Source organism: Sinocyclocheilus rhinocerous, unplaced genomic scaffold (assembly GCF_001515625.1).
Source record: "Sinocyclocheilus rhinocerous isolate Xijiao unplaced genomic scaffold, SAMN03320098_v1.1 scaffold19, whole genome shotgun sequence".
Lineage (NCBI taxonomy): Eukaryota > Metazoa > Chordata > Actinopteri > Cypriniformes > Cyprinidae > Sinocyclocheilus > Sinocyclocheilus rhinocerous.
This window is the reverse complement of record NW_015638975.1, coordinates 3,633,788-3,648,710: the sequence shown is the minus strand read 5'-3', so window position 1 is coordinate 3,648,710 and position 14,923 is coordinate 3,633,788. Positions and strand designations below refer to the sequence as shown.

General features: G+C 36.4%; 2 protein-coding genes across 12 annotated transcripts in view; one reads left to right on the top strand and one right to left on the bottom strand.

Annotated features, from left to right (window-relative positions):
• The window catches only part of LOC107750582 (myotubularin-related protein 1-like), a 13,471-nt gene extending 2,281 nt beyond the window's left edge, over positions 1–11,190 (top strand). Inside the window, exons 3-18 of one of the 8 annotated variants that reach the window (XM_016566045.1) lie at positions 597–620; positions 2,119–2,142; positions 2,542–2,607; positions 3,337–3,415; positions 3,504–3,598; positions 3,721–3,828; positions 4,397–4,498; positions 4,596–4,679; positions 4,810–4,959; positions 6,013–6,201; positions 6,485–6,670; positions 7,388–7,594; positions 9,489–9,581; positions 9,747–9,860; positions 9,964–10,140; positions 10,247–11,190. In XM_016566045.1, coding sequence (XP_016421531.1) covers positions 597–620; positions 2,119–2,142; positions 2,542–2,607; positions 3,337–3,415; positions 3,504–3,598; positions 3,721–3,828; positions 4,397–4,498; positions 4,596–4,679; positions 4,810–4,959; positions 6,013–6,201; positions 6,485–6,670; positions 7,388–7,594; positions 9,489–9,581; positions 9,747–9,860; positions 9,964–10,140; positions 10,247–10,414 — 1,866 coding nt within the window. In that variant the 3' untranslated portion in view covers positions 10,415–11,190. Of the gene's footprint in view, positions 1–596; positions 621–2,118; positions 2,143–2,541; positions 2,608–3,246; positions 3,260–3,336; positions 3,416–3,503; positions 3,599–3,720; positions 3,829–4,396; positions 4,499–4,595; positions 4,680–4,809; positions 4,960–6,012; positions 6,202–6,484; positions 6,671–7,387; positions 7,595–9,488; positions 9,582–9,746; positions 9,861–9,963; positions 10,141–10,246 lie in introns of those variants that run through there. The other 7 variants (XM_016566050.1, XM_016566048.1, XM_016566047.1 and 4 more) reach the window with 7 other exon arrangements.
• Positions 11,191–13,200: 2,010 nt separating this feature from the next.
• Positions 13,201–14,923, bottom strand: part of LOC107750583 (CD99 antigen-like protein 2) — a 12,556-nt gene continuing 10,833 nt past the window's right edge. For all 4 annotated transcript variants that reach the window (XM_016566054.1, XM_016566055.1, XM_016566056.1 and 1 more), the window contains one exon: positions 13,201–13,460. In XM_016566054.1, coding sequence (XP_016421540.1) covers positions 13,399–13,460 — 62 coding nt within the window. In that variant the 3' untranslated portion in view covers positions 13,201–13,398. The remainder of the gene's footprint in view (positions 13,461–14,923) is intronic.

Here is a 14,923-nt window from a genome sequence, read left to right as displayed (position 1 = left end):
CCCTCGATTTCCGGTTTTGTTTTGTAGAAAACATGGAAACACCAAAGACGCTTTAATATGTTGTGCATTTTATTAGACCGGTGACGACCGCACAGACTAGCATTATAACAGAACTTTCAAATGTATCTAGTATGATAAAACAGCGCTGCTTTTTTTCCCCCACATACACACGACCGGAAGGAGCGGAAGCGGTCGACTGTGGCATAATAAAAGCTCCGCTGCTTTCGAGCCGTGTGTCACACTCGTTCAGCGGCCTTGTTTCGCTTCGACGGCTTTCAGCCTCACCCTGCTTCATACTACTACGTTAATAAATCATTACTAGCTCATCCATGAACATGATTTCTGCCTGAGTCCCGTCGGATTGCATCGGCTGTGGGGATGAAGACCACAACTCCCATGATTCCACACTCAGTCACTGCTTCATCAAACTACCCCTTTGATTCTTTGTTTATTCTGAATATGCGCCCTCTAGTGGCGAAAATTACATATTGTGCCTTTAAGCTTAGAAACGTGGCATTCAAAATGAATGTGGCCAAGTGTTAATTTTTTTTTTTGCCTCCGAGTGAGCCATTATGACATTGCGTTTTAATCAACAGGCTGGGAAGAAGATAGATTTCAAGGTAAGGGTGATGGAAGTAGGGTGTTTGTCCTGTCCACACGAACGCGGTTATTTTTAAAACCGCAGCTTTTTCTACGCGGTTTGGCCGTTCGTCCACACGCAAACGCAGCACCAGTTCACTGAAACTGAACATTTTTGAAAACGCCTGCCAGGGTGAAGATTTTCAAAAACTCCGGTTGCAGTGTCATCGTGTAGACAGCGAAACCGGAGTTTTTGGCTGGTGACGTCGGAGCCTGCGCTGTTATCTCTGCCTACTGGAAACTTTTTCAGGCTTCTGATTGGCCAACATGGCTTTACGTTTGAGATTATATCGCCACCTGTTGGTTTGGAATGCTCGTCTTGACAGTGATTCATAGCATGCGTTTGCGTTTTCATGTGGACCGAGATTTTTTTTAAAACGGAAGAAGGAAAAACTCCATTTATAAAAATACGTGTGGACATGACCTCAGTTTGCTTTAAAAGGGCCAATGCTTTGAACTGCTTTGAGCTGTAAATTAGAAATTGTACATAATGCTACAAATATGTAACCACTGTTTGTGTTAGTCTGCTTTACCTTTGTGTGCGTTCAGTATGGGATTTTGCACACTGTCTTTTTGTTATGTGTTGGTCTTCTGTTTATAAGCTCTTTATGCTTTATCAAGGTGTTAAAGGATGAATCTCATGAAGAAATGTCATATTGTCATATTTTATCACGTATTCAAAATGGAAAAAAGGGAAGCTATATTCTGCATAAAAATGAAGCCTGTTTTTAAGATACAATTGTTGCTGTCTGCTGTATTTTCAGACAAGTTCTTAATCTGTTTGTACAGAAATTAAATGTAAGATTAATATAAATTTTTAACCATATTATTTGCACATTTTAGTAAATTGTGCTGCTCACAGAAATCTCCAGTTCATTGGTCTGGGATATTCTGTAAAGCTTGTCTGAGATAGTAACAGTAACCCAGGGGCCGGAGCTTATCTAAGGGTCATATAATACAGTAAAGAAAATCATTCTGATTTTCTGGACAGAAAAAATCTTTTAAAATTAAATTATATAATTAAATTCAACAGAAGTAAAATTACCTTTTTTTACTGTCTTGTCTCATCTTACTGTCACTTAAAAAAACAACAAAAAAACCTTACCCAACATTTTTAAAAGGTAGTGTGTGTATACTTAACTTTGTTCTTTACAATTTAAATGGTATATAATTAATAATAATAATACAATGTAAAGTATAATATATATAAAGTAATAATATTATATAAAGTAATGAGAATTAGATTTTTTACATTATAGTGGGTAGTAGAAAATATTAATGGTCCTAAAAATAGGCTGCTTTTTTTTTCTTTCTGATTATAGGGTAAAATATTACTTGGAAATGTCTTGACATTTTGGCTAATATTCAGTCTAATGTGTGTTAAGTCTGTGTGCCTTTGTGCCTACATGTTCATGAAGGTGTGTGTGTGTGTGTGTGTTTGTAACTTGTCTTTGTCTGATGTCTATGCGTGTTCTCCAGGTATCCAGGAGGCCAAACTTGAGGGTAAGGCTGAAGATCCAGAATCTGAGATCTGTATTGAAACACATCAGAAGCTTCAAAAACGCACATTTGAATTATTTAGTTGCCATTAGCTCAGATCTTCTAGTGAAGTAGTGATGGCTGAGCAGCTGTATGTTTTTTGTGTTTTCTCTCTTCCTCCTTAAATCACACTTCCTGTCTCCTTATGAGGATATGACCTATCAACCCTAAAGAGCAACTGTTATCTTTGCTGCATTGTCTCTCTTTCTCTTTCCAAAACAGGCACTAAAATCACAGTATCTTTTTAATAAACACCTTTCTGTCTGTCTGTCTTTCTTTCTTTCTTTCTTTCTTTCTTTCTGTCTGTCTGTCTGTCTGTCTGTCTGTCTCATAATCTGTATTTCTTCTGCGTCTGGTGCTCAGTCTCAGGACTCTGGTGAAGATGACTGTCAGTTTGACAGTGACTATGAACTGCCATCTCACACTACGGCAAGTTTCTCTCGCTTCAACACTACCTGCTTACTCTAACCGTCCTCTGTCTATCTTCTGTTTCCACTTTCTCAATTATTTTACTGCTGTCAAGGTCTTTGTCAAGCCCTTACATCAGCCCAGACTTTATGATAGCAGCTATATTATTATGAGAAAACACTCTACTTTTCAAAAGTTTGAGGTCAATAAAAATGTTTTCTTTTGGGAAAAAAAAAACAAAAAACTTTTATTGAGCAAGGATGCGTTAAATTGCTGACAATTTTTGTAACAATGCAATCCAAATACTGTTTATTTGAACTTTTTTTTTTTTTTTTTAAATAATGGTTTCCATAAAATTTATTAAGTAGCATAATCGATTTTAACTACGATAATGATAATTAATGTTTCTTGAGCACCAAATCAGCATGTTAGAATGATTTCTGAAGGATCATGTGACACTGATGACTGGAGTAATGATGCTGAAAATGTAAGTTTGCCATCACAGGAATAAACTACATTTTAATATATATTAAAATGGAAAACATTTTTTAAGAATAGTAATACTACTTCACAATATTACTGTTTTACAGTATTTTTGATCAGATGAATGAAGCCTTGGAGAGCTTATTTCAAAATCATTTAAAAAACCTTACCAACCTCAAACTTTTGAATGGTAGTGTATGAACAAGATATTAGCAGAATAAAATAACTGCTGTGTGAATTTTGAGAGGTTGTCTTTTTACCCTGTAGCAGGTTTTCAAGGATGTACGAAGGCAGGCGCCCATGGATGAAGTCCCACTGGTCCCTGGAGAGACAATCAAAACCACTGGTATGTTGGATCATTCGTGGTGACTCATTTCCTGTTTCTGCTTGTTTGGTGTCAGTTAACTAACATTTGTTATCTTCTGTCTCTGCAGTTAAAGATGTGATGTATATCTGTCCTTTCACTGGAGCTGTGACCGGCACACTCACTGTCACAGACTACAAACTCTACTATGTCAGTCTAGAACGGGTATGGAGGAAAAAATTAGTTTTTTATTCTCTTTCTCAATGTCAAAATCAGTATAGTGTCTTAATATTGTGTTATATGCCCAAATAATGACATTAAACATCTTATTCCATCCTTCTCTGCAGAACACACTGTTCATATTGGCTGTGAACCTGAGTGCCATCAGCAGGTTGGAGACTATCAGTGTACAGAGTCTTGGGGAGAATACTAGTGGCATGGAGATCGTCTGTAAGGTTAGATTCACCACCATCCACCCACATGCTTGTCTGTTCCACCTGTAGTAAACATCCACCCACAACGCAGAGCTCAGTGTCAGTGTTCGGAGTCTGTCTATAGGGGTAATTATTGTCTTAGCTGATTCATGGACAATGCATCTCTGTTCGTCTGGAAATAATCATAATCAGCTCCACTGGTTCATCTTGTTTATTGATTTCCTTTCAGTATTCAGTACACAGGCACAATTTGGTACAATAAATTAATACACTTCTCATTTAAATGTATATACACTACTGTTCAAATGTTTGGGGTCACAGAAATCTTTCTGCTGAATGCTGATTTGGCGCTTAAACACATATATTATTATTATCAATGTTTAAAACGGTTATGCTGCTTAATAGTTTTGTGGAAACCACGATACATTTCTTTCAGGATTCTTAAAACAAAAAAATGTAAGGAACAGCATTTATTTGAATAGAGATCTTTTGTAATATTTTGAATCCAAAGTTCTGTCATGAAACTCTAGATTTCAGCCTCAAAAACTGCAAGTTGTCCATACCAATGATTTGTGGTTTGTCTCAATAGGATATGAGGAGTCCGAGGTTTGCTTATAAAAAGGAAGAACAGAGTAACCTGGAGATTTTGGAGGTGTTGACCAAGTATGCCTTCCCCCTGTCCAATGAGCTGGTATGTCATGGCTCCGGTCAGAGCAGTGATTGGCAACTAGATCTGAGTACAGTTGGTTCATGTCTCCACACTCCATTTGTTCATTTATCTTTTCCAGTCCCTATTCGCCTTCCAATACAAAGAGCAGTTTCCAGAGGATGGATGGAAGGTTTATGATCCAGTGGCAGAATATAAAAGAATGGTGAGACGTGCACTTCACTGAAAAAGAATAGACTTGTCTGACTGAATACATAAATTGAGAATAATATGGCTTCATTCAGGCTTTATATAGTTCTCTCTTCTCTTTTTTTCTGTCTCCACACTGTGTGCAGGGTTTGCCAAACGAGAGCTGGACCATCAGTAAGATCAACAGTAATTATGAAGTGTGTGACACTTACCCTGCACTGCTCGTCACCCCAACCAGTATTAAGGAGGATGAGATCAAACGAGTGGTCTCTTTCAGAGTAAAACATCGCATACCAGTAAGTGAGCGTGTGTGTCTGCAAGCTTACTTTACAAGTCATCTTTTTTCCAGTGTTTTTTTCCGTTTACACATTGCAATCTAGGGTTGTCTGCATTTCACATTAGTTACACATTCAACTGCATACTCCTCGGTGAAAGTGAATACATACACGCTACCATTCAAAAGGTGTTTTGAAGAAATTAATACTTCAAGCAAATAAGTGCTGTTCTTTTGAATTCATGAAAGAATCCTAAAACAATTGTATCACAGTTTCCACAAAAACATTAAGCGGCACAACTATTTGCAACACTGATAATAATAAAAAAACGTTTCTTGAGCACCAAATCAGCATATAAAAATGATTTCTAAAGGATGATGTGACACTGAAGACTGGAGTAATAGCTGCTGAAAGTTCAGCTTGCAATCACAAATTATGTTTTAAAATTTCTAATAATGGAAAACATTTTATTTTAAATTGTAGTGATATTTCATAATATTGCTGTATTTGTGACCCTGGACCACAAAACCAGTCTTAAGTCGCTGGGGTCCAAATATTGTTCTATCCTAACAAACCATACATCAATGGAAAGCTTATTTATTCAGTGTTCAGATGACGTATACATCTCAATTTCGAAAAATGTACCCTTATGACTGGTTTTGTGTTCCAGGGTCACATTTTTGATCATGTAAATGCAGCCTTGGTGTTCTTGTAAATGTTAAATGTTAATAAATGTTCTTTAAAAAACATTTGAAAAATCTTACTGGCTTCAAACTTTTGGATGGTAGTGTGTATACCAGCTACAGATTACTGCTGTGTCTGCGTAAGGCTCTATGATGACATTTGGAGCATTTTTCTTCACTTTCGGTGGCATTTTTGCCCAGGTGCTTGTTAATTTTAAATGCTGTTCATGCTAAAATAACAACAGAATGAAATCAAGTAAACAATACTGGCAGTAAACAATGTTTTTCAGATATATTAAAATTGGGGGGGAAAATCTAAAACCTACTGAAATAATTGACATGTGAGCATTCAAAAGCAGCCTGGACTCCCTTTCCTCATTTTCTCTTTCAGGTCCTCTCATGGATCCACCCAGAAACTCAGGCCACTATAGTTCGCTGTAGTCAGCCCATGGTGGGCCCGACAGACCGCCGGTGTAAGGAGGATGAGCATTACCTCCAGGCCATCATGGATGCCAATGCACAGTCCCATAAACTCACCATATTTGATGCTCGACAGAGCATTGTGGCTGATAATCATAAGGTAATAGTGATTTCCTTGGTGTGATGCTTTTTCAGTTCAGTTCATCAATGTTGCTGTACATGCAAATAACATGCTGCTAAGTATTTTTAGGGGAAATGTAGGAAAACGATTTGTATGTCACTTTCTCAAACTTAATGCACACACCCTCATTATGTTTTGTGCAAATGTAGTTTTGAATTACTGAGTAGCCATCTGTGCTAATGTACATCTGAAGATCCTGTCAGGAGATGAAAATGGAAGCCAAGAACCTTCTTTTACTCTGTTCTGCTGTTTCATGCCTCAGGCTAAGGATGGAGGTTATGAGAATGAAAATTTCTATCCTAACATGGACCTGAATTTCCTGGAAATCCCAAACATTCATGTTATGAGAGAGTCTCTGCGTAAGCTGAAGGAGGTGGTCTACCCTACCATCGACGATCCACACTGGCATTCAGCCATAGATGCCACACACTGGCTGCAGTACATACGGGTAAACACCAACTCTAATCTTTATTTCTACAATATGAATTAACAATCGATATTTTTGTTCACCTACTCACATTTACAAACATATTTTTGAAACCTCTACATGAGTATAGGATTTAGCCATATACAGAGTGGCTGCAAAAAGTCAAGAAACATCAAACCAAGTTGCATTGGCAAAGAAACGATGCAAGACCTTTTCCAAGAACTTTTATGAGCCTTTTTACCAACTTGTCCCAGTCATTTCCCCTTAAGTCTGAATCAGAAAGTAAAGCCAGGTGCACACTTTTACTATAAGCCATGTCACATTGGGGGATCTCAGCTGTCATTAAGGCCAGACTGTACGATGGTCAAGACTCATTAAAAATGGACATACGCTAGAACAATCCATGACACGTTCTGTGATGGTGAGCCGCATTCACACATGGAATTTAATTGGTGGCAAGCAAACAAAAGCAGTCTCTAGATTTAATTTAGATCATGATTTGCCTTGAATAGAAAAAATGAAGACGATGTGTATTTTTGCATTAATAAGGTCATCAGGTTCAATTTGATTTTAATGGTCATTCGTCGGATGTCAGTGGACATGATTGAAGACTACAGATTTTGGCCTAGAATCAGAGGAATGTTTAGGATTTGCGAGATTTGGCGAATCATGGCATATAGTGTGCATGCAGCTTAAGATGATTAGACGCTTTTAAAGGAGTCAACTCTCTCTTTCTAGCTTTTGCTTGTGGGTGCAGTGCGGATTGCAGATAAGGTTGAGTCGAGTAAGAGCTCTGTGGTGGTGCACTGCAGTGACGGCTGGGACCGCACAGCTCAGCTCACCTCTCTGGCCATGCTGATGCTGGATTCATACTACAGGACTCTCAGGGGCTTCCAGGTGCTGCTGGAGAAGGAATGGATCAGCTTCGGACACAAGTTTGCTGCGGTGAGGAACACTGAGTGTGAAAGAGAACCCATATTTGTGACCCTGGAGCACAAATCCAGTCTTAAGTCACTGGGGTATATTTGTAGCAATAGCCAAAAATACATTGTATGGGTCAAAATTATTGATTTTTCTTTTCATCAAAAAATCATTAGGATATTCAGTAAAGATCATGTTCCATGATATTTTGTAAATTTCCTACTGTAAGATAATTATACTAAGACCATCTGGTAAAACCTTACAGTTAGGTGTCAGTGTAGGATGTATATACTGGTTAGGTTAAATGGTAGGGAGTGGTAGGGAATAAATAGTAATGTGATGTCATACTTTTAAAAAGAGTTTTCAGTGAAGTTTCGAAATTCTTTGGTTGAGGAAACATGACAATATACAGTTAAAATGTTTCACATTTTCGCGCTTGGGCGAGTAATTTGCAGACTGATTTCCTAAATGCACGTGAAATCACCAACATGCCAACAAACCAATGAGAACACAGAACAATAATGACAATTCATAGCAAGAGAGCGCAGACGCCAAAGCTGATGTGGATCCACTCATCTGAATCCCTCTGGAACTGTCTCAGATTTGCAGAAAATTGCAGTTGTTTGGCAAATAAATAATTTACAGACCGTTTCATATGCATTCCCAACATTTTAATTATGCAATTTCAATGTTACACCTCAAATGACAAGGGACTGTTCATATTTAGCCTCAGATGGCTTCAGTATGCATAGTATTTAGATAATATAGCTAATTTAATGCTATAATAAACACAAATGTGACCCTGGACCACAAAATGTATATTTGTAGCAATAGCCAAAAATACATTGTATGGGTCAAAATTATAGATTTTTCTTTTCATCAAAAAATCATTAGGATATTAAGTAAAGATCATGTTCCGTGATATTTTGTAAATTTCCTACTGTAAATATATTAAAACTTAATTTTTGATTAGTAATATGCATTGCTAAGAACTTCATTTGGACAACTTTAAAGGCGATTTCTCAATATTTAGATTTTTTTGCACCCTATTGTCCTATTCTAACAAACCATACATTAATGGAAAGCTTATTTATTCAACTTTCAGATGATGTCCTTTATGACTGGTTTTGTGGTCCATGGTCACATATGTGGGGTAGAAAACTGAATTCAGCTAATCAGATGGGCATGTTATCAATGTTGGAAATTGTTTTGCTACTAGTGCTGTCAAACGATTAATTGCGATTAATCGCATCCAAAATAAACATTTTTGTTTAAAAAAAATATATGCATATGTGCTGTATCTATTTATGGGAAATATGAATAATTAATCATAACTAGTTCAGATGGGCATGTTATCAATGTTGGAAATTGTTTTGCTACTAGTGCTGTCAAACGATTAATTGCGATTAATCGCATCCAAAATAAACATTTTTGTTTAAAAAAAATATATGCATATGTGCTGTGTATATTTATTATGTATTTATAAATACACACACAGTACATATTTTGAAAGTATTTACATGCATAGGCTATATTTATATTCATATAATATATATTGTATATAAATATATTTAATATGTAAACCTAACATATTTTTCTGAAATATATACATGCATGTGTGTGTATACTTGTATATACATAATAAATATACACAGTACACACGCATATATTATGTAAACAAAAAAATTATTTTTGGATGCGATTAATCGTGATTAATCGTTTGACAGCACTATTTGCTACTCAATATTTTTCTGCAAAAAAATTTTTTTCAGGATTTAAAAGGAATAGAAAGTTTAAAAGAACAGCATTTATTTGAAATAGAAATATTTAGTAAAATTATAAATGTATTTATTGTCATTTGAATATACTTGCTGAATGGAAGTATTAATTTCTTTTTAAAAATCTCTTTTTGTCATAGCGTGTTGGTCACGGAGATGAAAATCATGCAAACTCTGAGCGCTCGCCTCTATTTGTGCAGTTCATAGACTGTGTTTGGCAAATGATGAGACAGGTGAGCTGCACCTTTTTTGCTTTCTAACTTCTAACATTTTTATTTATAGTGAAATGTTTGTTTAAAATGTTATGTTTGTGTTTGAGCCTAATTCCTGTGAATTCCCATGAAATGGATGCTGGTGTTTTGGAACTCACTGTGAATGTCTTTATAATGTGTTCGCAGTTTCCCACTGCCTTTGGGTTTAATGAGCTCTTCCTCATCACTATCCTGGATCACCTCTACAGCTGTCTGTTTGGTACATTCCTTTACAACAGCGAACAGGAGCGAGTGGAAAAGGTATGTGCCACAGTGCCAACACTGGGAGGGGGAATAGTAGTAGTTTTGATGGACTAGAGATGTTCCAATGCTGACATTTGCACATTTTTCCTTCTGTTTTCAGGAAGTGAACAGTAAAACGGTGTCTTTGTGGTCCTACATCAATAGCCAGCCAGAGGACTTCACCAACCCCTTCTATGTGGACTATGAAAACCATGTTCTGTACCCTCTGGCCAGTCTCAGACATTTGGAGCTCTGGGTTGGATACTACGTACGCTGGAACCCCCGCATGAGACCACAGGTGCAAAATGTTCTCAACACATTAGCTTAAGCAATGCATGGGATTGCTAGTTTACTAAAACTAGAGCTTTTATAACTGACACCAGCTCTTTTTGACTTTTGATCAGATGCCTGTGCACCAGAACCTGAAGGAGCTGCTGTATCTTCGTGCAGAGCTACAGAGGAAGGTGGAGGAGTTACAGAAAGAAGCATCTTCATCACGTTCGATCTCCTCTTCATCAGAGCATGCGTATTCTCCTTCAAATGGCGGTACACCTCTACACACCTCTGTGTAAAGTACATGCAACACTCACATTAGGGAATTCATCATTAACAGAATGTGTAGGTTACAGTAAACATAGTAATGTGAAGTCTAAGTCTATTGGTCGTTTCTCACTGGATAATGCTTTGGGCAAGATGTAGCTATAGAGGCCCAGCACATACACTTGTGAAAACTTGCATGAACACCCAAAAAAAGGACAGTCTCCCACACAATTCAGGTTCATTTCGTTTGTGTGGAACTGCTCTTATAGACTGATAACCATGAAAGCGTTTGATCGTAATTGAGTTTATGAAAAATAGGCCAGTATTTTCACTTGCTTTTAACTTGACTTGTAATTATTGACACAAGTTTTAATAATTTATTTGTATGTAGTCAGGGTAATATGAGCATCTTTTTCTATTTCACAGCATTTCTGTGCTTTTTCTGTAGTTTTTGTGTAATAGTTTTTCTTTACTGCCTCAGCATTGCCTGCCTTTGTGCCAATACCAGACCAACCTTTTAACTTTTCACTCAAAAAATCTTACATGAACATCTTATTTCTCTACCTATCAGCTTGTGTTCATATTGTGTCTTGTGTTCAAGTTTTAAGTTTTAAAAATACTTTATTAGATTTTACTAGATTGTTTTTTTTTTTTTGGTAAGGAATGGAGTTTTGAATTGCTACTGCCAATTTGAAGCCACATACTGTTTTTGTTTTTCTGTAGCACTTGTTAGTATGAAAGTGGAATTAGGTTTTAATGTGCACACCCTACTACTGCACTACTACTGTACTTTCATGTACTACTGAAATTAGTGTTTACACAAGGTAAATAGGGATCATCTTATATGTATATATCCACTCATTATTGATTAAGCAAGTGCAAATAATTTTTTTTAAATCTGTGAATCGCTCCCATATTTAAGCCATTCCTATTTAATTGGAATCCATTAGTATGAAAGTGGAATTAGGTTTTAATGTGCACACCCTACTACTGCACTACTACTGTACTTTCATGTACTACTGAAATTAGTGTTTACACAAGGTAAATAGGGATCATCTTATATGTATATATCCACTCATTATTGATTAAGCAAGTGCAAATAATTTTTTTTTTATCTGTGAATCGCTCCCATATTTAAGCCATTCCTATTTAATTGGAATCCTGTTTTGACTTTACAAATGGTCAACAGTTCAGATCATTTGAACAGGGGATGCCATATAATGTTTAAAAAAATTATATGTAATAATCATAATGCACCTTAAAATTAATATATTGTGTATTTGTTTTGTTTTTTTCTTGTATGAGTGTATTTTTGTATTTGTGCAACCCTGGTTATTCTTTATACACAAATTTTTTACTTCTGTTAAAAAAAATTGACTCCAGAAACTTGCAACCTGACTCGATGAAAAATAAATAGGAAGGAATCAAAGACAAGATAAATTGTTTATTATTGGGTTTCTTTATGCCGATCTTTTACCACCAAGTGAGATACAGAGTGAAATTTGAGTACATTTGAATATTAAAATGTCTAGAAGAGGATTGCCAGTTGATATCTGTGCAATTAATTGTGTTTTTATCACAGTCTGTATTTGAGTGAGCAGGCACTGATATAAACTGTGTGATTTTATGCTGAAAGTCAGTATTTCTGAGATTCACATCAAAGCCAAATTTCAGTTCATTCAATGACAGATAAAGCTACAGCATTACAGTCTGATCTGTGGCAGTACCATAAACTGGCAGTGCAAATCAAGACACTTCAGAAACGTATGTCCCAATAACAAATTTTTCAAGTTAATAAATAAACCCAGTACACAAGAAAAACCTTTAATATCTACAGCTAGAATCCAAAACATGCATATCTGTACAGTTCAGCGCGTACACCCTTGTTTTGACAAAATTGCAACTATACTGGCCAAACGACACCAGAGAGAGCCCAGAGATCCTTACAAATGCAACATCCACCATATGAACTACTAGTACCCAGAAATGTAGATGGTCAATTGAAGGAATTAGGGAGGTTTTAACAGTCACCTAATGCGTCCACAGCAACAAATCTGTAAGCAGTTCAACACAGGTGATAATGTTGTCGAAAATGTTCAAGACACTTGTGAATTTCCACATTTGCCTTAACCAAGACCGTTGTACCTTTCACTCAGCTGTTTCAATTCATTCCACTGGATCACTAGACTCACACCAAAGTCAAAGAACATGCAAAGAGGCAAAACCATCACATTTCATCTTTGGTGTTCTTCATTTCTAACAAGTGTAGCACCAAAAAAGCTACATTGTTCTGGTAGCCAAAGCAGTAAAAAGAGTTACATTCAGCTAACATTCTCTTTGTTGATTTTCATTCTAGATACTCTACCAAAGCCTTGGTAGGATGCACCTTTAAAGGAAAGTACCAGGCAACATTCTGTGCACGATATGTCTCTGACATCATTACCATTCGACTCGCAAATCTGCTTTATCTTGGGCGTGTGAGTAAACAATATTTCAGATGTGTTTAAACTGCAATAGTGTTAAGGTGAGGTCACATTTACCGTTGCTCTGCATTTTTTTTTTTTTGCAGGCGTAATTTCAACAAGAATCCATGTGATCAGGAATTTTACACAAGGGCAAATGATTTTGGCGTGCAGAATTCGCAATGCAAGTTAGTCACAAATCAACAGAAAGCCATGTGGTTTGAAAGTGATTTGCGTGAGCAAACCGCATTTGACGCTGGACATTTTTGCCTGCGAAATTTCAGAATGTGACCACACCTTTGAACTGGAACAACGTACGTAACCTAGTACGTCTAGTTTGTAGACATTCAAGTCTTACTACATTGTTGCATGTGAACAGTTAAAATAGAATTTAAAAAAATTATTAAACTATATTTAAGGTTGATTTAAACAGTCACATTGGTACTTCAAAAAGGGCATTGTGGTGCAAATGCGCTGGGAAATACAGTGGCATTCAAATTGGAGAACAACGATTTAGAACTGCGCCCTCTTTAGTTTGGATGATGCATTTCAGATTACACTGCATTTTCCTCTGTCGGCGGCTCAGCATTGGGAGGCTGGAGAAGAGTTTGTTGAACTGGAGTAGGAAGGAAAATAACGCAATTATTAATCATTCTGTCAAGTACACACACACACACATATATATATATATATATATTTGAAAAAGTAACTCAGATATTCTCTTGTAAATTAAAAAGTAATGCGTTACTTTACTAGTTACTTGAAAAAAGTAATCTGATTACGTAACTTGCGTTACTTGTAATATATTACCCCCAACACTGTTTATATATATAAATAAACAGATTGCAATTTTAAGACTAATTTAAGGTGTACTAAGTTTAAAGAAAGTTTTTCTATCATTGAACGTCAATTGTAGGTGATAATTGTGCTAGTGAATGCCATCCGTAACCAAAAACTTTTTTGCGCCATACTACATCCACGCCAGTAAGTGTCAGTCTAAGACCATAATTGTTTAGAAAAATGAACAGAAGGAATGAAAATTTTACAAAAAAAAAAAAATTATAATTGGGAATAAAAATAAAATTCACCACTGGCAATATGGGGAAGTATGGTCTGGCAGACTTTTACTGGCAAATAATTGGGATATCTTAAAATCCCAACAATAAAAAAAAATGCACATCGTTCATTACTTATTCTACCAACATTGTAACAATACAAAGCTAGTTATAAATCTATGAATGTACCCTTTAAAGAGCAGGTCATATGGGTTTTTGAAAAATATCTCTTTTGCAGTTTATAACGTAGCTATCCTTAAATGAAAACAATCTGCAAAGTTGTTAATCAGAAAAGTGCTTGATAAATAAAGATATTGTCTCTCAAAAGAGAGAGTCGATTCTGAATCGCCTTAACGAGTCGTCATATTTTCGAATCTTTTGCCTGTTACCGGTATACGTCACTGGGTAACACATTTGCATAATCTCCGCCTGCCCGCGAGTCTGACCTGCCCACTTCCGCTAGTTAGTGTGTTTACATCATGTCGAGAAGACGCTGTGTTCAAGGATAACACAGAAATACAATTTGAACCTTTTGTTGCGTGCATGTCATTTTACAGAGGACTGCTTCTCTAATCTTGGGTTTTATCTTCGTCGGCTTCTAATCTTCTTTATTTGGACTAACAAGCTTTCCGAACCACAACCTGTAAGTACGATTGATACGTTATGTGTACATTTTCAATTGAGTGCTCAAAATATCAAGTTTTTGTGCTAATATGTGATGTACACCTCGTGCAGCTTTAGGTTTCCAGGTAAAGCACGATATTACTGTCTTACTGAAGTAGTTCTGATAATTCGCTGTGAACCCACTATTTCCTAAGAATGTGTCGATTAATGTACACTGTCGTTGTTCTAATTACTTCGTTTAATAATAAAGAATGTAGTGTAGTGCAATTTATTTTGCTGAACGGCAGTTATAGGGTTAATGCGGGAGAGACGAGCGAGTTAGGCTGGTGCGCCTGTGATACAGCTGTTCTGCGTTCTGATTAAAAGTTAAGACAGAGCGTCTTTTGTCTGTCATTCTTCA